General features: G+C 52.7%; 1 protein-coding gene across 1 annotated transcript; it reads right to left on the minus strand.

The window, feature by feature from the left end:
- Window positions 1-18,562: 18,562 nt before the first annotated feature.
- Window positions 18,563-24,505, minus strand: BAK1 (BCL2 antagonist/killer 1). Its single transcript, XM_036249248.1, has 6 exons — window positions 24,291-24,505; window positions 22,429-22,529; window positions 21,445-21,580; window positions 21,106-21,249; window positions 19,939-20,119; window positions 18,563-19,816 (listed from the first exon to the last, which is right to left on the minus strand). Exons 2-6 carry the CDS (start codon window positions 22,496-22,498, stop codon window positions 19,712-19,714), a joined length of 636 nt encoding a protein of 211 aa, XP_036105141.1. The 5' UTR covers window positions 22,499-22,529; window positions 24,291-24,505; the 3' UTR covers window positions 18,563-19,711.
- Window positions 24,506-24,784: the final 279 nt, after the last annotated feature.

A 24,784-nucleotide genomic window follows, 5' to 3' on the forward strand; every position in this document is an offset into this window, starting at 1 on the left:
TCTTAGAGAGAGAAACAGAAACAGCAATGTGAGAGAGATGCATCGATTGGCTGCCGCCTGCATGCCCCGTGCTGGGGATTGAGCCCGAAACCCAGGCATGTGCCCTGACCGGGAACTGAACCAGGACCTCTCAGTCCAGGGGATGACACTCAATCCACTGAGCCACAGTGGCAGGGCAAAAAATGGAAAGTTTTTATAGAGAGAAGGGTGGGGCATGGGAGCTACTGACAAAATAAAAAAAAGGATTATATTTTGGGGCCTGGACATCTTTCCTTTGGGGAAAGGAAAAGTTTTTATCATGTAGATTCCTTCTTTCTATGGGGATGGAGAGAGCTTAGGGGACAGATGGCCTCATTGGTTCTTGACCAGAAAATTCCAGACTAGTTAATTAAGGTTATGTTTCTGGAAGAGGTTGAAACTGCAATTGGATCAGTTATTAAATCTATGTTTGGTATCATGGGCTGTTAACACGAGTAACATCATTTTGGCCTGTGGTTTTGTTTAACAAGCACATACCTCAAACATGCCCTGGTCAGCCTGCTGGAGGGTGTGAATGACACATGGAGGAAAGCTGAAGTGTCCCAGCCGAGATGATCCCAGACGAGCCAGCCTCTAGCTGACCTGCCGGCAGATCACAAACATATGAACAGCTAAGAGCAGCCACACCTGCCCCAGGTCAGCAGAATTTCCCAGTTGAACCGATATCATTGTAATTAACTCAGTTACTAATTAACAGGAAAGGAGCAAAGGAAAGGCCAAATAAATGCATATCCAGTAAAGTCTGGGTACCATAGGAAAGGTACTTGGCTGCCAGTCACACTGGGAAACAGGTCACGGCCAGAAGAGGCGTGGCCACTGCAAGCACCAGAGGATTTGGTATTTAAACTCCTCAACAGCCCTGGCTGGTTTGGCTCAGCGGTTAGAGCATCGGCCTGCGGTCTGGAGAGACCCGGGTTCGGTTCCCGCTAAGGGCACGTACCTCGGTTGCAGTTTGTCCCCGGCCCTGGTTGGGTCGTGTGGGTGGCAGCTGTCCCTTTCACGTCGATGTTTCTCTCTCTGTCTCTTCCTCTCTCACCCTCCCACTCTATCTGAACAAAAACAAAAAACAAAAAAATGTCCTCAGGTGAGGATTAAAAAAAAAAAATCTTCACCCAGGAATATTTAAACGCCCTGGCCGGTTTGGCTCAGCGGCCACCTGCGGTCCGGAGAGACCCGGGTTCGGTTCCCGCTAAGGGCACGTACCTCGGTTGCAGTTTGTCCCGGTCCTGGTTGGTCGTGCGGGTGGCAGCCACTCGATGTGTCCCATCACGTCGATGTTTCTCTTTCTCTCTCTTCCTCTCTCTCCCTCCCACTCTGTCTGTACAAAAAATGGAAAAATGTCCTCGGATGAGGATAAAAAAAATAAAATAAAATAAACTCCTCAACAAAGGAGGTCCCTCTCTTGCGGTGTTGCTCTTGCTGCTTGCCCCTGACTCCTGGCTGTGGGACTCTCACACTCTGCACGTGTCCACATGGCCCACAGTCATGGGAACCCCACACATAATGGACTGATGGGCTGGAACAAGTCTGATACTGTGCTCAGCCCAGCTCCACCACGGAACAGAAACTCCGGACACTGGCTCTGCCTCAGGCTCTGCTGAGTCCCCAGCTGCGCATCTCCCAGGACTGATTTAAGGGAAATGGGACTTTGCAAACCCAGGGATATAGTTCCACACAAATAAAGCTTCCTGTCACATCTCATCTTCCCAAGGGGGCCTCTGGAAATTATTATTCGAGTGGCACCCCAAGAACCCCACTCCCGCTAGCAATTCTCTGATAACAGAACCATTGACTGTGGTGAATAATAAATGGTTGTTGTTTTCAGTTGCTTAATTTTGGGGTAGTTTTGTTACACAGCAATAAGTAACAGACACATGGTTATTAGATATGTATGTTCATTTTTAAAAGATTAGAAAAGGACTTCACAAAATGTTGAGAAAAATGAATTATGATGATTTTTAGGTTTTCCCTTTATTTTTCTCAGTATATCTGTTTCCCATTGTGGACAAAAGGGGGCCACATACTGAACCTGACAAGCTCAGGGGAGGCCAGCGTGACAGGCCCTGCAATCAGAGCATGAAATGAACCACACAGGGTGGTCTGAACATAAAAATTCCTAACGAAAAGCGGGCCATGGCAAGTAGTTACACCTAGGCCTGTAGCTTCCTTGACAAGTCAGTCTTTACCCTAAATGAGCCTGTCTATTGTCGTTTGGGGTCTAAATTAACATACCTTTGAAATGTCAGAGTGATCTTTTTTCCCCCAGAGGAAGAGAGAGACAGAGACAGAGACAGAGACACAGACATTTGTGAGAAGGAACCATTGGTCGGCTGCCTCCTGCACATGCCCCAACAGGGAATTGAACCCACAACCCAGGCATGTGCCCTGCCTAGGAATTGAACCAGCAACATTGTGGTGCACAGGACTACATTCAACTAACGGAGCTGCCCTGGCCAGGGCTAGAGTAATCTGCTTTTCCACACCACTCGGGGCACAGCTGCGGGCACCAGAGCAGCGACCACAGAACTCTTTACTGTCACCTTGCTCCCTGAATACCACCTCTGTGTGCTGTGGTGTAAACTATTAACCATCCTGTACCCATCAGTGTAAAGAAGCACGTATCTCTCCGGTTTACTTTTTATCCAACCCAGAGATTTCTCCCCACTTTGCTTTCTCCTGCCCACTGAATGTACCACCAATGGATTCATGTAACTCTCCTTACAGCTCCTCCTTTATTATATTGTGTAAAACAAACCACAAAACTGCCATTCTCTGGGGCATTTTCTCAATCTGTTGAGATTTTGCTTCCTGGCAACTGTTGTTATAAAGATTCTCTACAGGTTTTGACGCTTCTTACATTGACACCATTATAATAAAAAGGAAACACAGTGGTAAAGATCATAGACTTCAGAAAAATCATAGGCGGCTCCAGGATAAAACAGATTTGAGTTAACATCCTGGCTCATCACTTGCACTCAGGGAGAATAATTTAGCCCCTTTAAACCTCAATTTCTTTATCTGCTAAGTGGGTACACTTCATAAACTTGTGACAATCAAACAAGGTAAAATATGTAGTGGGTATAGTACAGTACTCGACATCTGGTAAAAACTCAACAAGGCCCTGGCTGGTGTGGCTCCGCAGGTGGGAGTGTTGCCCTGTGCACCGGAGGGTCTCGGGTTCTATCCCCAGGCAGGAGGCAACCAATTGATGTTTGTCTTTCTTTTTTTTTTTTTTTTTTATCCTCACCCGAGGATATTTTTCCATTTTTTGTACAGATAGAGTGGGAGGGAGATAGAGGAAGGGAGAGAGAGAGAGAAACATCGATGTGAAGGGACACATCGAGTGACTGCCACCCGCACGACCAACCAGGGCCGGGGACAAACTGCAACCGAATAACGTGCCCTTAGCGGGAACCGAACCCGGGTCTCTCCGGACCGCAGGCCGACGCTCTAACCGCTGAGCCAGACTGGCCAGGGCTGATGTTTGTCTTTCACATCCATGTTTCTCTCTCTCTCCTTCTCTCTTTCTTTCTCTCTAAAACAAACAAACAAAAAACCTCAACAAGTTCTTAGCTATTTTATTAACAATGAAATATTTTTGAAGGTAATGACAGCCTATTATTTGATTAGCAGTACTGATCAACAAAATACAAGAGGTACGCCTCAGAATTCCTATCTTCAAATTACGTATGTTGATGTAAGAAACGTGCAAACCTGTAAAGAATTTTCATAAGAGTTTATTTGAGCCAAAACTGATGACAGAAGCACGATCTCAAATGTTCCACAGAACTGCACTGTGCAGCATTTTTGCAGAGGAATTCAGGAGAGAAGGTAGGAAGGTTACATGAAGATGGGAGAAAGCAGGACGATAGTTTATAAGATTATGTGCTCTCTGGAGGGTGGTTATGGCTTGTTTCAAAGGTGCATTAACCTAGATATTCAGAAACAATGGTCGGCTTTGCCTGAAGCAAAGATAAACCTTTTACTAAAGAAGTCACACGCCTGGGACGGACTACCAACCGAGCCCTGCCCAGTTAACAATTTATGATCAGATCACCTTGGGAGGTTACTTTTAGTAGAACCTCTCTTTTGTCCAGCACATATATGACAAGCACAAATACTAGAGCTAATTCCTAAGACCTTCCATTTGATTTGGCTTTATGGAGGCATCATGGTACTCAGTGAATATTTGTTGAATGAATGAAAGAAACCAAACTTTCATTTGGTTTCATATATAGAAGGACTGGCCTAAAACGATATAAGAAGCAGACCTAACAGTTATACCAGGTCCCGAAACTTAAAGTAAAATGTTCTTTCTAACTGGACAAGGCATTAACTATCAAATGAGTGATCAGATCCCAGGGGGCTCTGGAAATGAGAGGAGGGGTCGTCACCGAAGGTCCTGGCAGAGGAGTCAGACTGAACGTGTAGGGGAGGGAAGGTTGTCTTCCATCTCCCCTGTAAGAAAAGACAGGTTAACAAGGAGAAAAACAAACAGAAGGTTATTAATATGTATATCTCATGTATACATGGGAAAGACCCTGGAAAAATGAGTAACTCCCTGAGGCGGCTTAAAAAACAGGATTAAATACCATATTGATGAGGAAAGGGAAGGGATTATGTAGGCCTTTTAGGAGAGAGTGCACCCTTTTTAGGAAAGATGAGTGGGCCCTTAGAAGAAGAAATGGAAGTTATGAGTTTTAAGCAAAGTTTGGGTGTGGTGTCTCCTCTCCTATGATAAGAATCCGTTTTCTCTGGCTGGCGAAACTCCCTGAAAGGGATCTGACCATTGAGTTCCTTTTGGAGGATCTTTCTTTAGGTAAATAAGGGAAGACAGAGAAAGCCTCTCTCTGCATTTGCTGTTTTTCAAGTGCCAACAGCTTAGAATATACCAAAAGGGCACATTTTGGGGTGACATATTTTGCTGCCCTTCAGGGGTTACGCGCAGTATGGGTGGGGCTGGGAGGAAGTGGGAAGAGCTCTGAAGACACCAGAGTGGTACAAGGACCATTTGGTAAGAACAAGAAAACTAGTGGCTTACCCAAGCCACTGACGTCTCAAGTGCCTGTCGGACAGGATGAACTGTTGTCCCACCCTCTGAGAAGCCGTCCGGATCGCCCCCCGCCCCCCACCCCGCTTGGTGTGTCTCCTCTGGCACCCCCTGGCCCTGCACCTTCCTGACACTTCTCACCTGAGTTGTCCTGTCCTCACCGCTGAGCCTCCTTCCTTGAAGTGCAAGCTCCCTGAGAGTCCTAGGACTGTAAGAAGCTGGGAAATTCCAGGACAAGTGGAATAGGAAAGCTGAGACAGTTACACAGCCACCTAGTAAATCCTGTCTTCCCTGAACCAGGGACACTCTCCCCATCCAGAGGGCTAATAGCTTAAGTCACGTACTCAGGGAGGCAGAGCAGGAATCCAGTTAGTGCCATTTGCCAACCACATCCCGGGACAGATGAAGTTAAAGAATAAATCTCATTTTAGTGCATCAGCATAAAGCTGATGAATAGTCTATTGATCCTCTCCAAAGATCTCCCCTAAATGCCCAGCCTTTATTTATTTTTTAATCTTTATTGTTGAATGTATTACAGATTTTCTTCATTTTCCCCCATTGACCCCCTTCTCCCAATTCCTGGCCCCCTCCTGCCTTTTCCCACACTGTTGTCTGTGTCCATTGGTTATGCATATATACATATAAGTTCTTTGGTTTATTTCTTCCCTCCCCCCAACCCCCTTCCCTTTGAGGTTTGTCAGTCTAGCAACCAATTTGTACTTCTTAATCCCTTCACCTCCTTCACCCATTCCCCCAACTCCCTCCCATCTGGCAACTAACAAAATGTTCTCTGTATCTATGAGAATGTTTCTGTTCTGCCTGTTCATTTTGTTTGTAGATTCAATTGTTGATAGATATGTATTCATTGCCATTTTGTTTGTTCATACGTTGTATCTTTTTCTTCAAAAAGACCCTTCAACATTTCATATAATAATGATTTGGGGGTGATGAACTCCTTTAACTTTTTCTTAACTTTCTTTTCCTTCCTTCCTTCCTTCCTTCCTTCCTTCCTTCCTTCCTTCCTTCCTTCCTTCCTTCCTTCCTTCCTCTCTCTCTCTCTCTCTCCCTCTCTTTCTTTCTTTTTATCCTCACCCGAGGACATTTTACCATTTTTTGTTCAGATAGAGTGGGAGGGAGAGAGAGGAAGAGAGAGAGAGAAACATCGACGTGAAAGGGACACACTGAGTGGCTGCCTCCCACACAACCCAACCAGGGCCAGGGACAAACTGCAACCGAGGTACATGCCCTTAGCAGGAACTGAACCTGGGTCTCTCTGGACCACAGGTCGACTCTCTAACTGCTGAGCCAAACTGGCCAGGGCTTGTCTGGGAAACTCTTTAGATGTCCATCGATTCTAAATGACAGCTTTGCAAGATAGAGTAATCTTGGTTGTAGGTTCTTGCTTTTCATCACTCTGAATATTTCTTGCCACTCTCTTCTGGCCTGCAATGTTTCTTTTGAGAAATCAGCTGACAGTCTTTTTTTTTTTTTTTTTTTTAAGGAAGGAAGGAAGAAGGAAAGAGGAAGGAAGGAAGGGAGGAAGGGAGGAGGAAAAGAGGAAGGAAGGAAGGGAGCTCAGCTGACAGTCTTATGGGAACTCCAGGTAACGAACTGCTTTTCTCTTGCTGCTTTTAAGATTCTCTCTTTATCATGAACCTTTTGCATTTTGATGATGATGTGTCTTGGTGTGGGCCTCTTGGGGTTCATCTTGTGTGGGATTCTCGGTGCTTCCTGGACTTGTATGTCTGTTTCCTTCACCAAGTTCGGGAAGTTTTCTGCCATTATTGTTTCAAATACGTTTTCGATTTCTTGTTCTCTCTCTTCTCCTTCTGGCACCCCCAAGATGCGAATGTTGGCACGCTTGAAGTTGTCCCAGAGGCTTCTTACACTCTCCTCATTTTTTTGGATTCTTTTTTCTTTTTGCTGTTCTGATTGGGTGTTTTTTGCTTCCTTAGATTCCAAATCAATGGTTTGCTCCTTGGCTTTACATACTCTACTATCGAATCTGGGTAAATTATTCTTTATTTCAGTTAGTGCCTCCTTCATTTTTGACTGCTCCTTTTTTATGCTCTTGAGGCCCTCACTAAGTTCACTGAGGTTCTCACTAAGTTCATTGAGCATCCTTATAAGCAGTATTTTGAACTCAGCATCTGTTAAGTTGCTTATCTCCATTTCGCTTAAGTTCTTTTCCTGGGGTTTTGTTCTGTTCTTTCATTTGGGACCTGTTTCTTTGTCTCCTCATTTTGGCAGCCTCCCTGTTTGTTTCTGTGTATTACTTAACTAGAGGTATGGGGCTAGCTGAGACCAGATGTTGCTTGTTTGAAAGAGTTTAGGAAAACCTGAAGCAGGATCCAAGACAGGCCAATCCTATGGTTAAGCAACTGGCAACAGCTTGGGTGGGCCTGAAAGTTGGGTGGGGCGGGGCCTCAGGGAATCACCAGGGCGGGGCAACCAGTGTGAGCCAGGTTGCTGGAGTCCCAGATTTAGTGGCTGTCTGCCACCCCAGGGAAGGTCTCATCAAAGGAACAAAGGCCTCTGACAGCACGTCTGTCCCGGAGAAAGCCCCCTCTCCAGCCCTCGCTCCAATGCCAAACAGCTCAGTTCTTCCCTGTATGTCTCTGGCGCCCCTCGAGCTGCCTCCCCTCCAAGCTTAGAGGGAGTGAGTCCGATCAGTCCGTGCGTGGGCCCTTTAAGAGGAGCTGCCTGGGGCTCTAGCCGCCTCAGCCTCCCTGAGCCTCAGTTCCCGCTGGTTTTCCAGCCAGAAGTTATGGGGACTCTCTTCCTGGCACTGGAACCCTGAGCGGGGTGCCTGGTGTGGGACGGGGACCCCTCAGTCCTCAGGAAGGACCTTCCCAGCCGAGGTGTCCTCCTGATTTTATCCGCCACACGTGGGTGTGGGACCAGCCCGTCCCCTCCGCCCTCCTACCAGTCTGGATGCAGCTGCTGCTTTAATTCCGTAGTTGTAGGACTGCCATTCGGCTTGATTTCAGGCAGTTCTGAATGATGGTTGTTCTGTAGTTTAGTTGTAACTTTGATGTGGTTGTGGGAGGACGCGATACCGTGTTTACCTACCGCCCTCTTGACCGGAAGTCAATGCCCAGCCTTTAAAACCCCTGAAAAAATACGGACCCAAGGGGCACTCTCCTTTCCAGGAGCACTGCCAGCGCCTCCTCCACCCCCTTGTTCCCCCACAGTCGGCATCTGCTAAACTCTAATGGAACCCACGAGACTTGCAACCAGGGGAGCAATGGGCAACAGCAGCTCGCCCCACGCAATGCCCCTGAACCTCTGTCCAAGGCCCCTTTTCTCGGACTTTGGCTCTCCTGTTGCTTCTTCTGTGTCCTTCCTTGTTTCACTGTCCTGAGTGTGTTCCTGCTGTGGCCAATACATTCTTCCCTGCTTTAATGCACTTTCTCTTGGTTGACATCTTTCCTTCAAGAAGATGAGAACCAAGATGTCCTGGTCTCACCGGTAACAAGGGTAGAGCTTTTGACTCTTTAGTGCTTCCATTAGGGTCCAGCAAAGAGGAGGTGAATGTAATGAATATAATGAATCCAGCCCGGCCAGTGTGGCTCAGTGGTTGAGCGTCAACCCAGGCCCCAACAGGCAACTGGTTTGATTCCGGGCAGGGCACATGCCCAGGTGGTGGGCCTTGTCCCCAGTGGGGAGCATGCAGGAGGCGGCCAATCAATGTTTTCTCTCACTGATGTTTCTATCTCTCCCTTCCTCTCTCTCTCTGAAAATCAATAAAGAAAAAAAATTAAAGAAAAAATGAATCCAGGAGATTTTAAGTGAATTTGCCACATTAAAACGACAGTTTCCTAAAGCCAGTTGGTGGTGGTGGGATGATTTAAGCTGGCAGGACCTGAGGAAGGGCCATTATCCAAATCTAGACCATTGAGAACACACCCCAGGGCCTTGGCGTGGGAATGGGAAACCAGGCATGGGGAGCTGAGGAGTGAGGAGTGTCCCGCGGTGCCTGGCCCGGGCGGTGAGCAGGGGGCGGTGCTGTGGCATGAAGCGTGTGCCCGGGATGGCCCACAGAAGCAAGGAAGAGACGTTCATTTGAGACACTCAGGCCAAACCTCTCTGCCCCCAGCTTTCCCTCCCCCACCCTCTTCAACTTAGCGGTCCCATCAGACAAAACCTTTCTGAGTCTCCCCCTGCCTGCACTCGGGTTCGAGACAAATTCTGCAGCATCATATAGTATGGGAATAGGCTTTTTCTTTCTTTCTTTTATCCTCACCTGAGGATATTTTTCCATTTATCTTCAAGAGTGGGAGGGAGGGAGAGAAACATCGATGTGAGAGGGACACATGCATTGGTTGACTCCTGTAGGACCCCAACCTGGGCCAGAGACAAACTGCACCGAGGTACATGCCCTTGACTAGAATCAAACGCACGACTCATTGGTCCACGGGCGGATGCTCTAACCGCTGAGCCAAACTGGCCAGGGCAGGGAATCGTATTGGGACCTCTCAGTTCATAGGACAACCCTCAATCCTCTGTGCCACACCGACCTGGTGGCTTTTCTCATATTGTACTTTATATTATAAAAAGAAATATATATCTGATCTCATCCTTGTTCCTGGTACAGAGTTTTTTGAAATTTCCTACTTGATAAGAGCAATGGGAAAAATGATTTTTTGTTATTCATAACAAGCTCCTTTCAAACCACACCTCAGTTTATGCTAATAGGGTGACTTTTGGAAAGCCCTCAGGGATGGCCACTGGCTGCCAAAAGATCCAACCTTGACTGGAGTTGGAACTTTCAGCCCCACTGCCCACTCAGCCAGGCCTAACTGTGGGGTTTGGGAGAACTGTGGGGGAGACTGCATCCATGTGTCAGGAGGGTGGCATACCGCCAAGTCCATGGGGACAGAACTCCTCTGCTCGGACCCTTCCAGACCTCTACTATAAAAATCTCGCCATCTGGCTGTTGAGATAGATATATATATATATATATATATTTTTTTTTTTTTTAATTTATTTATTTTTGGCCCTGGCTGGTTTGGCTCAGCGGTTGGAGCGTAGGCCTGCGGACCAGAGAGTCCCGGGTTCAGTTCCCGCTGGGCCCTAGTGGCTAGGGGCATGTACCAAAATAAATAAAATAAAATTAATTTATTTTTGTAACAGATGTTTCTCCTTTTCCCCCATTAACACCCTCCCAATGACTCAATCTTTTGTAATAAACCAGGTAACCCAGGAAGTAAACTCTTTTCCTGAGCCCTGTGCCTGGCTGTGCTAATGAATGGAGCCGGGAGTGGGTGGGAACCGCTGGTTTCCAGCCAGCAGGTCAGAAGCACAGGACTTGGAATTGATGGCTGGCGAGATTGGAGGGGGGCGCAGTCTTGTGGGGCTGAGCCTTTAACGGTGAGTAACCTGTGAGATCTGACTCCCTTGGCAGGTAGATAGTGTTTAACTCAGAACTGAGTTAAATTGTGGGGCACCCGGCTGGTGTCACAGAATTGCTTGGTGTGGGAAAAGTTCCTAAAATGTCTGAGCCAGAGGGAGATCACACCCACAACGCAAGGCCAGTGTAGAGCAAAATGGCTTTATTGCATGTGCCTGGGAGCAGGCGGGCTGAGCCAAGGGTTCAGCATCGAATTAGGGTTGAGGTGTCAGTTATATACCCTCCTTTTAGCTTCCAGCAATTCTGCTGATGTACTTTGTCTGGCCCATTGTCCACCTTGCAGTAGGGCTGGTCTGGTATCTCGTCCGGCATCTGCTGGGTTATCCATCGCCTTGCGGATAATCCAGATAAACCTTATCCGTACTCAACAGAAGGCTGAGCCCAGGTCATGCAAGCAACACAATTTCCAGTTTCCGCCTTTGCAAACTTTTACCTTTACCCTTTTAATCATTACTAACCCTTTCATTCCCACCTTATAATGATGATAAAAAAAAGGAAAAGGGGCAAAGTTTCTCTTTGTCTACTTCCTGCAGGTGTGGGGTCATCATGGGCTCCTAAAAAGAATTTGTAAGATGACTTCCTGGGGATGGGGTGAGAGGGTCCTTTCACCTGTGCTGGAACAAATTGTCTGCTGTCTGGTTGACTAAAATTTGCAGTCGATTTTGTACAAACCTAGTAATCAGGGCCTGATGAGGCTGAATTAGGGATGAAGGAAGGGATTAGGGTATTGGCCAGGGTGACATATCCTACTGCCCATAAGCCACCCTCTTTCGCTGGGTTTAGACACTGAATAGCAATCCCTCTCCGGGGGGCAGAAATGTCTAGTGCCCCTAAGAACATCATTCCCGCTGGTAGGCAAAGCAGCCCAGTCATATTTGGGTCCAGGGAGGTGTTTGATAGACCCACAGTAAGGCTCGAATGATTAAACCATGATGGGGGAGGGGAGGGCTAGTGCCACCACAGAACTACACCCTGGATAGTGACCAATTTCCCTGGTATGATTTTTTGGTATTGCATCAAGTCCCTCTGAGCTTGCACATACAAACTCCCATTGCAGGGGTCAGACACATCATGAACAGTTAGATTACAGGTGCCCCTCGTGAGGTTATAGTGAGAAATATTATACGTGGTGCCTGCTTTCACGGTCTGTATTCATAGTGAGAATCAAGATCAAGGGAGCTTTTGCCCTTCTGCTGCACGGGAGGTTTCTGTCCTCCCTGAGCTCGCCTTAGGACACCTGCGATATGGATTGACAGGTGTACCGCCCCAGTCAAACTCCCCACCTGGCACTGTCCCCAGAGCAGGTGACGCGCAGCCTAGCTCGTGGCGCCAGAAGCGAGAGCCCCTCGGGGCTCGCCCCCACCCCCCTGCCTCACTGGGTCATTGAAAAAAGATAATAGTGGTATTTCACCGGAGGCCAGCAAGGCCAGCGGACCCCACCCTGCCCCCTTGTGTGTGGGAGGGGTGCGGGGGGTTTATGTTAGGAGAGGAAGCAGATTCTTGGAGGAGACAAAGTAAAGAATGAGAGCGGTTGGTGGGGAGAGAAGGAGGAGAGGGTAGAGCAGCATGGAGTTTGGACAGCATGTCCCGCCCTAACCAGGGAGTGGGGCAGGCTGGTAATGCAAGAGGAGAGTGGAGAACGATACCGGGGCCTAAAGAGCAAGTGGGTGTCTGGTTGCCCTGGGTTGCGATATTTGGCCGTCAATCCCCACACCTGAAACCCCAGAGCGGTGAAGAGGTCCCCTGAACTCGGGGAGGGCAGAGTAGGTTACCCCGGTAACAATTAAAAATGAAACGGGCCTACCTGCTGCCATCAGAGTTACCCAGGTTCAGAGTTCGAGATGACGGTCAGGGCGTTCGTCCCTGGCCACCTCAGTCTTCAGCCGCCAGGCCAATCAGACCCAGGCCTGGACTGCCTGTTCCGCCAGCCCAGGGAGGGAGGAGGACCGGCTCTGCGCAGTCTGTCCGCAGGCCGACTCCCAGTGGGGCCTCCGCGTGGAGGTCACGGGTTAGGCGGTGGTGGGGGTTGGGGCATTGTCTCGCCCAATGGCCAGTCTGATCACACTTAAAGCAGGGACCTGGGGGTCCGCTCTGCTGACCCTGGTGGGTGCCCTTCTTCTGTCCCCTGAAGGGTTTGCTGACCCCTTGGATTAATAGGCTCTGATGGCAGAGGCAGGCATCTGGATTCTGCTGTTCTTTGCTGTTTAGCCTCTTCATTACGGTTATTGAACCCCTTAAAGGCTAGATTTAGAAGTTCCTGTTGAGGGTTTGAGGGCCATCTTCCAGTTTTTGTAACTTTCTCCTGATGCCTGGGGCTGACTGAGAGATGGATCTCAGGTTTACAATGACAGTCCCTTCTGGGCTGGTGGGATCTGAGTTGTTACATCTTCTCACGGCCTTTGTAAGGGGGACAGAAAGGTCGCAGGGTGTTCATTCCTTTCCTGGATTATTTCAGAGTAAAGGATCCTAGTCTTTTATTTATTTGGGACAAATGTGAGAGAGAGAAGGGGACATGAACTCTGACAGTCCCTTCAGCTCCCGCTGCTTCCCTCAGGGGGCCAAGCCCTGGCCGGTTTGGCTCAGCGGTTAGAGCGTCGGCCCGCGGACAGAGAGTCCAGGGTTCAGTTCCCGCTAAGGGCATGTACCTCGGTTGCAGTTTATCCCCGGCCCTGGTTGGGGTCATGTGGGTGGCAGCCACTCAATGTGTCTCTCTCACATCAATGTTTCTCTCTCTCTTCCTCCATCTCTCCCTCCCACTCTATCTGAAGATAAATGCAAGAATGTCCTCGGGCGAAGACAAAATAAATAAATAAAGTGGGGGCCAAGGTAGGAGAAGAATAGAAAAGGTAGGCAGTTCGGTATCTGGCGCTGAGGATGTGATCCGTCCCGGTCCGACAGGAGGCCTGGAGGATGCCGGGGGCCCGCGGCTGCCCCCTATGCGGGATCCTCACAGACCTCCTGAGTTTCGGCACCAAATGAAAGGTTTGAGCTGGTGGGAGATCACATCCACAACAAAAGGCCAGTGTAGAGCAAGATGGCTTTATTGCCTGCGCCTGGGTACAGGTGGGCGGAGTTGAGAAGGGTTCAGCCTCTAATCAGGGTTGGGGTGTTGGTTATATACCCTCCTTTTAGCTTCTGGCAGTTCTTCTGATGTACTTTGTCTGGCCCATTGTCCACTTTGCAGTAGGGCTGGTCCAGTATCTCCTCAGGCATCTGCTGGGTTATCCATTGCCTTGCAGACAATCCAGATAAACTTTATTCGTACTCAACAAAAGGTTGAACCAAGGTCATGCAAGCAACACAATTTCCACAGTGTCCAACTTTTGCAAACTTTTACCTTTACCCTTTAAAACGTTACTGACCCTGCCCTGGCCAGTTTGGCTCAGAGGTTAGAGCATCGGACTGTGGTCCAGAGAGTCCCGGGTTCGGTTCCCACTAAGAGCATGTACCTCGGTTGCAGTTTGTCCCCGGCCCTGGTCGGTCGTGCGTGTGGCAGCCACTCAATGTGTCCCTTTCACGTCGATGTTTCTCTCTCTCTCTTCCTCGTTCTCTCCCTAAAAAAAATAAAAAAGTAAATAAAAAATAAAACGTTACTGACCCTTTTAGTTCCTACACATCTGGTGGCCAGAAGTGTCAGAAGTGACAGTAGTGGTGTGAGCACAGAAAACAGGCTCGGCTTTTCCTTCACAGCTTTACCGGGAAAGAGAAAACAAGAGGCCAGGCCCTGGCCGGTTTGGCTCAGCGGTTAGAGCATCGGCCTGTGGACCAAAGAGTCCTGGTTCGATTCCGGCCAAGGGCACGTTACCTCGGTTGTGGTTTGTCTCCGGTCCCAGTTGGGGTGTGCGGGTGGCAACCAATCGATGTGTCTCACTCATATCAATGTTTCTCTCTCTCTCTCTCTCTGTACCGCAGGCTGACGCTCTAACCGCTGAGCCAAACCGGCCAGGGCTCTCTCTCTCTCTCTATCTGAAGATAAAAGTGAAAAAATATCCTCAGGTGAGGATGAACAAAAAAAACAAAAAACAAGAGGTCAATAAGAGGGCGCCTGGCCCTCCTCTCATCTCGAGGGCGCAGAGCCCGGGCAGGGGGCTGTGCCCGCTCTACAGCCTGCACTCCAGCAGGAGGGCCTTCCTGCCACCACTCCGCCTTTTGTATGGAGCTGGCACGAGAAAGAAGGAGCACCAGGCCCTGGCACCACAGTCTGGATGGGGGGGCATTGCGGAAGTTGTCTGAGGATGTCAGCCCCAGACACTTCAGGCCTGTGAATATTAGTGTCCCCAGCTGGCCAGGGAGGGAGGCACAGAGTACTTGGAATAGCCCCCGGTCTCATGGTGAACTGAGTTCCGGCATGGCTCCTCTCTTGCAGAGAAGGAAGGGGGGTGACTCCTAGCTAGCCCATGTTCAGACCACCCAGAATGAGTCCCAGGTCATGTGACTTGTCCATGACATTACATGTCACATCCAGGGGTGTTTTCTCACCCCCTCTCCAGAACAGCAGCTGGCTCCCAGCCTGCACACATCCCTTCTCACACACAACCTGGTAGCAGTTACTCAGGTGACCAGCAAATCGCATGAATGATCCCATAGAGGGGCAACCTCACAGGACCAAGATCAGGTGAAGGACCAGTGAGGGCAGACTCGTGCTACTCAGGCTCCTGGAAACCTCATTCTTTTTCAGCAGACACGGCAATCACATCCCCAAGTCTAGCCCAGGACCTCTCTTGCGCTCTGACTCACATCCACAGTCCAGAGATGCTGGACAAGCCACATGCCCCCTGCCTTTCCCTGGTGTGGTCCTCCTTTAGCAAGAAAACATTACCACTCTTGTCAGCCTAATCATCTGCTGATTATGAATAGGAGTTCATTTCAGTAGGGTCAGAGGTCAGGTCAGAGAGGGGTCAGGTCAATGCGTGAGGTTGGTGAACCCAGACTCCATGACCCTGCAGAACAGGCACACTGCCCAACGCAGTGAGCGGACCTTTTGAAGAGCTGACTTCCTGCTATGTTCTTAGCCCGTGCTGCAGGAGTTGAAGCACTGGGGACCAGGCATGATTCCCAGATTGCAAAGGAAGAATTGAGGTGAGTGGGGCTGAGAGGTATACTGATCTTTATGTTGATCTCAACAATCAATGCCCCCTCAATGTTAATCTCCAGATGCTCACACAACCCTCACAGGCATCCATTTGGTGCCCACCCAAATCCATTGCCATATCCCACACTCCAGGTGAAGGAGTCTTCTGTGACTTTAGTCCCTTCGGTTATTAAGGGACTTTTTCAGAAAAGTGCAGTCTGCTCTCGTTGGTCGTTCACCCAATCTTGGTCCTGTGAGGTTGCCCCTCTACAGGATCATTCATGTGATTTGCTGGTCACCTGCTTCCAGCTGTATGCTCAGTGGGCCAGTTCACTTTTTGTCCTCTTATTATCTGGCAGGCTGAAGCCCCCTCATCAGTTTTTACATCCCAGTAGTGTGATGTTTGCCTTTTTATCATGCCCAGCATGGTGAACATGCTCCAGAAGCTGGGTTTTGCTGATTTTCTGGTCGCTGACCTCCAGCAATCTCTGGTAGCTCCAGTCTCTGTCTCTGTTTCTCCACCCCACCCCACCCCCAACACACACACGAGATTATGAACATCTGTCCTGCCTAGATTGAACCCATATTTTACAGTGTCTTTGATCAGGGACCTTTACATCTGAAGAGTGGACAACTGGAGTATGATATGTGGTTTCATCATTTTAATTACCTAATAAGTTAACTTTAATTTGTCAATGCTATTCGGTTTTTATTGCCTAATAAAAACTTGTTCAAACAATTTACTGAGTGGTTTTGGCAAAATAGAATTTTCTGGAGTTAGAAGCTTTGGTTGGACACCCAGTGATCTAAAATGCACTCTGCAGAGGAGGTCAACGGCAAACACAAGCCGGTAGTGTGGGGCGGGGGCGGGGTGGTGGGTACAGGGCAGGGCACGTCCCACACCCACTGCACCACTGAGCAGCCGCCACCTGAACATGCTCCTGTCCCATGGCTGGCCTGTCCCAGTGCAGTGGCACCAGACTGAGGAACCTAGACCTCTTTGGTAAAAATGATGCTATAATTTCAGAAGAACCACAACACTTAAGGACATTTTGAGCATTTACCTTCCTTAATACCTGCAGAACCCATCTGTTCCCCTGTACCCCCACAGCCCCTGCCTTATTCTTTTTGGGGGGGATTTTTTTATTGATTTTAGAAAGAGAGGAAGGGAGAGGGAGAGAGAGATAGAAATATCGATGAGAGAACACTGATTGGCTGCCTCCTGCATGCCCCCCACTGGGGATTGGGCCCACAACCTGGGCATGTGCCCTGACTGGGAATCGAACTGGCGACCTCTTGGTGCATGGGTCAAAGCTCAACCACTGAGCCACACCAGCCGGGCCTCTGCCTTATTCTTTCCTTCTCAACTTCTTGGACCCAAGTTTCAGTATCTCCAGACCTGGGTTTTGGAAACTTCCTCCTTGCAGACTAGAAGGAGCAGGAGCAGGCTGGACACAGGCCCAGACCTTTAGGGGCTCCCGGTGCCTTTTAGGACAGCGTTCCAACTCCTTCCTCACAGGGGTAGAGCGGCCACAGCTCCTGCCACTGCCCACCTGTCTTTCTCACAGCCACAGAAGCACCCGCTCCTCCAGGAACGCCCTCGCCCTTAAAACCCAGGGGGAGCTGACCAGTGTGGCTCAGTGGATTGAGAGTCGTCCCATGGACTGAGAGGTCCTGGTTGGATTCCCGGTCAGGGTACATGCCTGGGTTTCGGGCTCCATCCCCAGTAGGCAGCCCATCAATGTTTCTCTCTCACATCGTGGGTCTCTCTCTCCCTTCCTCCAGGAGGGAGGGGGAGGTGCGCCTGGAGGCCCCGCCCACAAGAGGGCAGGCTTGCGTGCTGGGTGCTACCCCAGCCATCTTGGACGCGGGCAGCCTGCCCATCTCCCCAGGTCTTCAGAGGTTGCAGGCCTGTATGCAGGGCAGAAAGACCGGACACCCCTCCCCACCTAACCCCTAGGCGGGCCTGTGCTCAGGCACCAGCAGCTGCAGCTGCCAGCCCTCTGGCTTCCATGGAAAACCTCGAACCAGTATCGTGGCGGCAGGTGCTGATTCCCAGCCCTTTCCTACCTGGTGGTGACTGAGCAGGCACCTGTTTTCTTATGTAAAGTGGGAGTTCGAGCCCCTTTCCCCTAGGTCACAACTACACCTGCCGGCATAGATGATAAATCTTCAGCATGAAGCCTCGGACATAGTGTTTCGTAGATGTCTGTGAGCTTTTCCCGCAGATTGCGGGGTGCCTGTAGCCACCACTGCTGGCGGCACGCGGGACGGGGTGGGGACTCTCCATGACCGCGTCTGTGCGAGGATGCTCCGAAGTCCAAGTTGGAGGAGCAGGGGCTTGGCAAGACTCCTTCCGAGTGAAAGTGAGGCACACAAGTCCTTTAGGACGTGCACGTGACCGTTTGGAAGGGTGTCAGAAGCAGACTAGGATGCTCAGGGCTGGTAAGACTGCCTGCCGATTGTGGAACCTTTAAACACCCCCATGCTTGTTATTTTTATCACCCCTGGCTACCTCCCCGAAGGGACTCCCATGCCACACAAAACTGCTAGAATGAAAAGCTGTGTGTGTTAGTGTCGGGGAGCATGCGGAAGCGGGAGCTGGGACACTGTGTCCCAGACAGGAGCCAAGCGTGGGTGGTGGCCCTAGGGAGAGGAATTCAGTCCAGGCCTGAGGTGGCCTGTGGGGCTCCCCAGACGTGAGCAGCCGCTCTACCAGCTCTGCAGCCGGAGCCCCGTGGTCTGGGGTCTGCCAACTTTACAGGGGGTAGAAAACTTGCCTAGAACTCAGAGATGAGGGAAGTGCCTCAAAAGGGGGCTTAAGAGGTGGGGAGGGGCCAAGGCGTTCTAGGGGGCTGGAGAACCACAACCCACCCTCTATAGGATTCTGGAAGCTCAAGATGAGACCTTATTCATAATAAACCAGGAAAATGCCCAGGTTCCCCCAATCCATCCTGATGGAGAGTTAGCAAAGGACACGAACATTACTAGTGGGATGGGGGGATGGCAGTTTATTTTCAGACACTCTCAGACGGTGGGGGTGGCCAGTGGGCTCCATCTGCATCCCCTCCCTGCATTTGGCTTAATCAACAACTTCTCAGATCCCTAGGTTGTGCAAGACAGACAAGGCATCCCCCCCCCACCCACAGGAGGGGCTTAGGCAGATGAGTGTAGAGGGTGGAGGTTTGGGGGTAGAGTTCAAGTATTCATAGTTCCCCCTCCACAACCCCAGATGAGACTGGGGGAGGATCCCAACCTTGGGGTACCTAGTGATGTTAATAGGCCTTCTCTCAGAAACCTCAAGATGAGCTCCCTACTCCCTTTCCCTGACAGTAACAAATCACAGTCCTAAACCTTATAGTCTGAGCAAGGAGGGGTCCTCAGCACTCCCTCTCCCAAGGCCTCTGCCCTGTACCTGGAGTGACGGGGAAGGCAGCCCCCACAAGTAATGAAGGCCTAAGGAGCAAGTTGTGGGGAAGGGAAAGAACAGAGGACCCCAGGAGACAGGTTTGCAGGGACCTGATGGATAAATTCAGATGGCTCCGGTACATACCCTCACCCTACACCCCAAATCCCTGAGAGTCCACCTGCCAAGGCAATATGGGGTTGGGGGGAATAGTTGAGTAGATCCTTGCCTCCAACCCCAGCCAGTCCTGTTCCTGGGGGACATGATGTTTTAGAATGGCCAGAACTGGGCTCCAGGCCCAGCTCTCAAACTCTGACCTTTCAGAACAGCTAAATCCTGGGGAACACAGGGTAGGCCTAACCCCCATACCCCAGATGTCCTGGCTTGGGGCAGAGTGTTGGGAATGAGGGGGGCGGTTACCTCCTAAGGGTATTATAAAAAGCTAAAACCATGAAAATCTTCTTAGGGAAAAGTCTCTCCCAGCTTCTTCCTTCCCTAAGTTATCAACCTCCTCAGAGCCCAGCAGACAGAGCTGAGCCCAGAGTGGAGCCCATTAGCACCATGCAATGTTGGGAGGCCCCTGCAGCCTGAATGACCCCCAAGCAGGGGCCCTTCGGAGCTGGAGTGCCCACTTGCTAAAGCTTCTGTACTCTTGAGGAGGGACCCCTGTAGGGGAAGGGGTAAGGGAAGAAGGCTTATCTCAGCAGGGACCCCAAAGGGCCCCTCCTGGGGTCATGACTTGAAGAATCTTCGTACAACAAACTGGCCCAACAGAACCACAGCCAGAACTATCAGCACATTCCGGATGGGGCCGTTGCCCAGGTCCAGGGCTGCCACCTGCCAGGAGAGACCGAGTGGTCAGAGGGGCTGCAGTACATACAGACATGGAGGGACGGGGGTGGGGCTGGGGGAGGGGCAGCCCCAGCGGCATGGGGGAGGCCGCCAGTGCGGGCACTCACCCAGCCGCCCCTCTGCGCAATCCACCGGGCAATGCAGTGATTCAGCACGAAGTCGACCACAAAGTGGGTCACCTGGCCCAGGAAGCCGGTCAGGCCGCGCTGGTAGACGTACAGGGCCAGGCGGTAGCCAAAGCCCAGGAGAGCCACCACCCGGCCCCAGTTGATGCCGCTCTCAAACAGGCTGCGGGCAGAACATGGAGGTGGTCAGTGGAAGCCCCCAGGGAGGCCTGCTTTCCCTCTCCCACCCCCTTGGCCCCCCACCCCTGCCCCAGCTGTGAGTCAAGGTGGCAGAGGCTGCCCCACCTGGCCGCTGCTGGGGAAGAACCTGCGTCTCTGAAAGGAGAAAGCTCAGAAGGTACAGGAAGGGGCGGCTGCCGCTGCGGGCCCCAGTGCTGCGGGCGCGAGGAGCACAGGGCAGAGGGGCAGACAGGGGCAGCGGGGACATTACCTGTGGTGTTGCTGCTGGCCTGGCAGCCCGAGGGACAGCAGAGAGAAAGGGACAGAAGAGGAGATTAGGACAAATCCTGGAAGCACAGCAGTGGGGTGGCCTCTGCAGGGCTGGGCAGGGCCTTGCAGCTGAGCACTGATTCCAGTCTGCTGCCCCCTGCTCTCACCCCCAGCTCCAGTCCTGCCCCCGCGTCGACCTCCCCCGAGATGGCAGCAGTGGCTGACACCGTGAAGGTGTGGACACCGCTCTAGGCACATCTCCGCCATTTTATGGACGAGAAGACAGAGGGCGAGGAAGATTAACAAAGCCAGTAAGTGGCAAAGCTGAGCTATGACCCAGGCAGTTGGTCTCTTTACCACCACAGCCGAGTGCCTGCTCCGGGACCTGGCAGCAGGCGGCAGCCTTACCACCTCTGGTGTGAAACGTGCTTCTGTATCAGAAGGACGGCTGTGTCCCGGCTGGGCTGAGCAGCTCTGGGGACACAGTGCCCCGGGCCCCCTGCAGTCCTGATCTAAATGGCCAGGTGCTCAGTGCTGAGCTCATGCACCGAGACAAGGAGTCTAGGACCCAGCAAGCAAAGACGGGCCAAGGCCACTCGTGAATTAACAGCAGACACGGGGACAGCAAACAGGGCTCCTGACACTGACAGAGAAGTGCGTGTTCCCGGCCCACGGGCAGGCCCAGCTTGGTGCCGACAGCACAGCCAGAGGCAGGGCTACCTGGAGGCAATCTTGGTGAAATACTCGTAGGCGTTCTCGGGGGTTGGCTGCAGGCGCTGCAACATGGTCTGGAACTCATCGTCATAGCGCTGGTTGATGGCGTCCCCGATGACGGCCAGCTGCCGACCCACCTGTGCCGTGGTGCTGCGGTGAGAGGCCGCGGTGAGCCGACAGCAGCCAGGCCACAGGCTCACCTTCCCCGCGGGCGTGGGAGTTAGAGGCGAGAAAGGAGCAACGAAGAAAGAAGGGCAAGACCCCACGCCGGCCGCCCCAGCACCTCCTCGCGACCCCATGTGGCCTCCGCCTCCCTGAAGAGGGCCCCATGGGGCTGCCACTCACCTGGCAGGTTCTAGGGACAAGGAGACCATCTCTGGGTCAGCGGGGGCAGCCGCCCCCTCCGCCTCCTGCTCCTGCTGATGGCGGTAAAAAACGTAGCTGCGGAAAACCTCCTCCGTGTCCCGGGCTACCTGCTCCTCTGAGGATCAAAGCCGGAGTCAGGGAGGAGGGCTGGGCCTCTGGCCCCGAGCTCGGGGTGGCTCCTCGGCCTCCAGACCACAGTGTCTGGCCCTGGACACAGGCTCCTGCTGCAGGCCTGGTAACCCCCGGTGCTTACTCTGTGTGGGCTAGTCTTCTGGCACTTTCCATTGAATCCTCACACAGCCTTGTGAAGTAGGTGGTCCCCACCTTCCAGATGGGGGACCTGAGGCCCGGAGGGTGTGCCACCTGCAGAGGCCACAGCTGGACCGAGCAGCGAGCCGGGCTGTGCCCCAGGTGTTGGGGCCCTGTGTTTACTATGCACATGGCCCGGCCCTCACGGCTCAGGGAATGTGGAGTCACAGTCACACAGGGAAACAGGGACAGACCTGGGCTGAGCCCAAAGTCAGGGAACAGCCTGTGGCCGCGAGCTGCAGGCTTCCCGGCCGGTCCCCTGGAAGAGGGAAGGCAGCCATCTTACTTCCTCCCCGAAGCCTGCCAGTCATTTTCCCTGTGAGCAGACCTGGCTCCATGATAAGCCAACTACTTCCTTATTTCTCCCGCTGCAGGGATAGGCCGGCCCGCCTCGCTCTTCCTTCTACTACCATCCCAAGGTCTGCAGCCCTGGGCGGCGCTGCAACCCCCAGGCCCAGCCCTGTCCCCGGGCTCAGCCCCGGGCCCAACAGGCCACCGGCACGGCAGGGTGGAGACCCCTCTCCCTATCCAAGGTGAGTTAACTGAGACAGGAGGGCCTGCCCGCAAGCCCTGCCTGGTCCCGCCCACTCTGTTCCCTCTGTCCTCACAGGCGGCCCTGGCGTCACAGATGGGGCTGGGTAGAAAGACCCTTACCCGAAGTGGAGGACGGGGCAGGCTCTTCACAGTCCTGCCCGGGAGGGCCTGGTCCTTGCCCAGACGCCATTGTTCAGGTCCCAGTGGAGGGCAGTGTTAGCCTGTGGGGTTGGGTAGGAAAAAGCAAGATGGGGACAAGCAGGGGCCACTGACAAGAGGTTCCCACGGCCACAGAGGAGTGAGGTGGCCCCGACTCCCAGAAAGACCCCACAGTCCGAGCTCCAGCCACTTGCATTTCACGGGCAACTGTTCCAGGGAGCCCAGGGCTAAGGAAAGCAAGGCGGTCAAACTTCACACCCAGGACTGCACCCAGCACCCAGGGCTCCCGGAGGGGCAGCCACGTTTCACCTCACGCCCGGAGGTCATGGACCTGCCCAGCATACGCTGACCGCGGCCCTGCCACCTTCCAGCCAGTGACCCGCGCAGTCAGCCTCTAAGGCCCCACTTCCCCTTGGCTTGTCAGAACACACTTGTCTTCCAGCTCAGTGCCTACGGTAGACTTCTGCCATGTATGAACACCCCCAGGGGGTGTTGGACACTGAAATCGCACCTTAAGCAAGGTAAGCCTCATCACACCCATTTTACAGGTAGTAAAAATGAGGCTCCCAGAGGTTAGTGCCCGAGGCAACATAGCTAGTCAGGTTGGTTACCTGAATTTCCACAGTTCATATACTCTACATTCATTTCAGATTTATTTTCCAGTTTGGGGATCTCAGAGGGTGTCCTTTCCAGGGCAACTTTCCCTGGGTCCGGCTGGCCAGTGCCTTCCCATTCCTGCCTTGCAGCCCGGGCCTTCGGCAGGGCCCCAGCCTGCCTCACGCTGGCACCCCGCACCCCACACCTGCGCTCCTGCCCGGCCCACTTTCCTCTCTCGGCGGGCTGCAGTCCAGGCCTGCTCTGTGAACCCCAGGCACTGGGAGTAGTTCCTGGATGTGAGCTGTTTCACTTTCAATTTGTACCCCTTCATTTTCCCCCACACCCAAGCTGCCTCCATCACCCAGGCAGGAGAACCCCTCCCTCCATCTGCGGGGAGGGTACAACCCCACCCTGGGCCAGGCAGAGCCGCCTCCGCCCCTGCCCCTCCTCCCTGGGGACAGTGTACCCTTCCTGGCCCCCTTTCTGTGAGGCCTGGCCTATTTCTGAAAGCGCCCAAGGGCTCTTCGAGAGGGCTGCCCACCTGTGCACTCAGCTCTCCACCTCAGCTGGGCAGGGAGAAGGCAGACCCTTCCTCTTCCATCCTGGGCTCCCCTCGAAATAGGCCTTTGCCTTGGCACACCCCCATCCTCAGCTCCTTCCGGAAGATGCCCTTGCCTCTCCCCTGGTCCCCAAAATCCAGCACCCCAGGACAACAGGGCCTGGGCTCCCTTTCCCACTACCCCAGGGCTCACCGCTGAGGAGCCCCAGGACCAGAGGCATCTGCCGACCTGGGCCTACCCCTGCTCCCGTCCAAGAAGCATGACTTCCTGGTAAGGGGAGTCCCCTGCACTCTACCTACAGGGTTTGCTGAGCGCAGGATGTTCCCCGGTGGAAATGCCCGGCCGGGCGGCAGACCCAGGCCAGGGCTCCTGGGCAGCAGGAAGCGCCATTAGACTTCTCCCCCAGCCCTTGACCTTGGCTCTGACCTCCATTCCTGTCCCCCAGACTGCTAAAAGACAGTCCTTTGGCACCAGATTTTCAGGCACCCAGAACCAGGGCAAAAAGGGCAGCCAGCCGGAGCCCTGGCTGGATCAGGCCCTCGGCAGAGGTTGTCAAAGCCGCCCGACAAGTCTCACCCTCCCCACCCGGCTGGGAGCCGTTTCCTTGCCCCACCCTGAGCCTGGGGTTGCTGAGATCGGAGAGGATGGGCAGGACCCTCGGCTTACCTCCCCGGACCCTGGCCTAGGCCCGGGATGACTCAGTGGGGCCGAGGCTGGTGATCCCAAGGGGCGGCTCCAGGGTTAGGTGCCCAGGCCGGCTTCCAGGAATGGGTGTCAGTGAAGTCCCAGTGTGTGGATAGGGCCTCTGCTCGTCCCAGTGCGGTCCTGGGGACCCAAGAGGCTTCGGAGAGCATAGAGAAGCCGGCAGCTGCCGGCTCCAATCAGCTCCCTCTAGAGGAAGTTGCTCTTTGGCGGCCGGATGCGGATGTTCGGTCTCCCAGCCTGGGGGCGGTCTGGGCTCACCCCCCCTCCCACCGCCCCTGCTGGGCGAGCGGCTCCTCCTCCCCCACTGCTTTTCCCACCCCCATCCTCCATCTTTTCTCCCTGCCGTCAGTCAGTGCCAACAAAGAAGCCAGGATGGTGATGTTCCTTAGGCACTGTCGGGTGCCGTGCACTGTGGCAAGCATTGTCTCATTGAATCTTCTCAACAAACCTTCGAA

Source organism: Molossus molossus, unplaced genomic scaffold (genome assembly GCF_014108415.1).
Source record: "Molossus molossus isolate mMolMol1 unplaced genomic scaffold, mMolMol1.p scaffold_m16_p_8, whole genome shotgun sequence".
NCBI classification, from domain to species: Eukaryota; Metazoa; Chordata; class Mammalia; order Chiroptera; family Molossidae; genus Molossus; species Molossus molossus.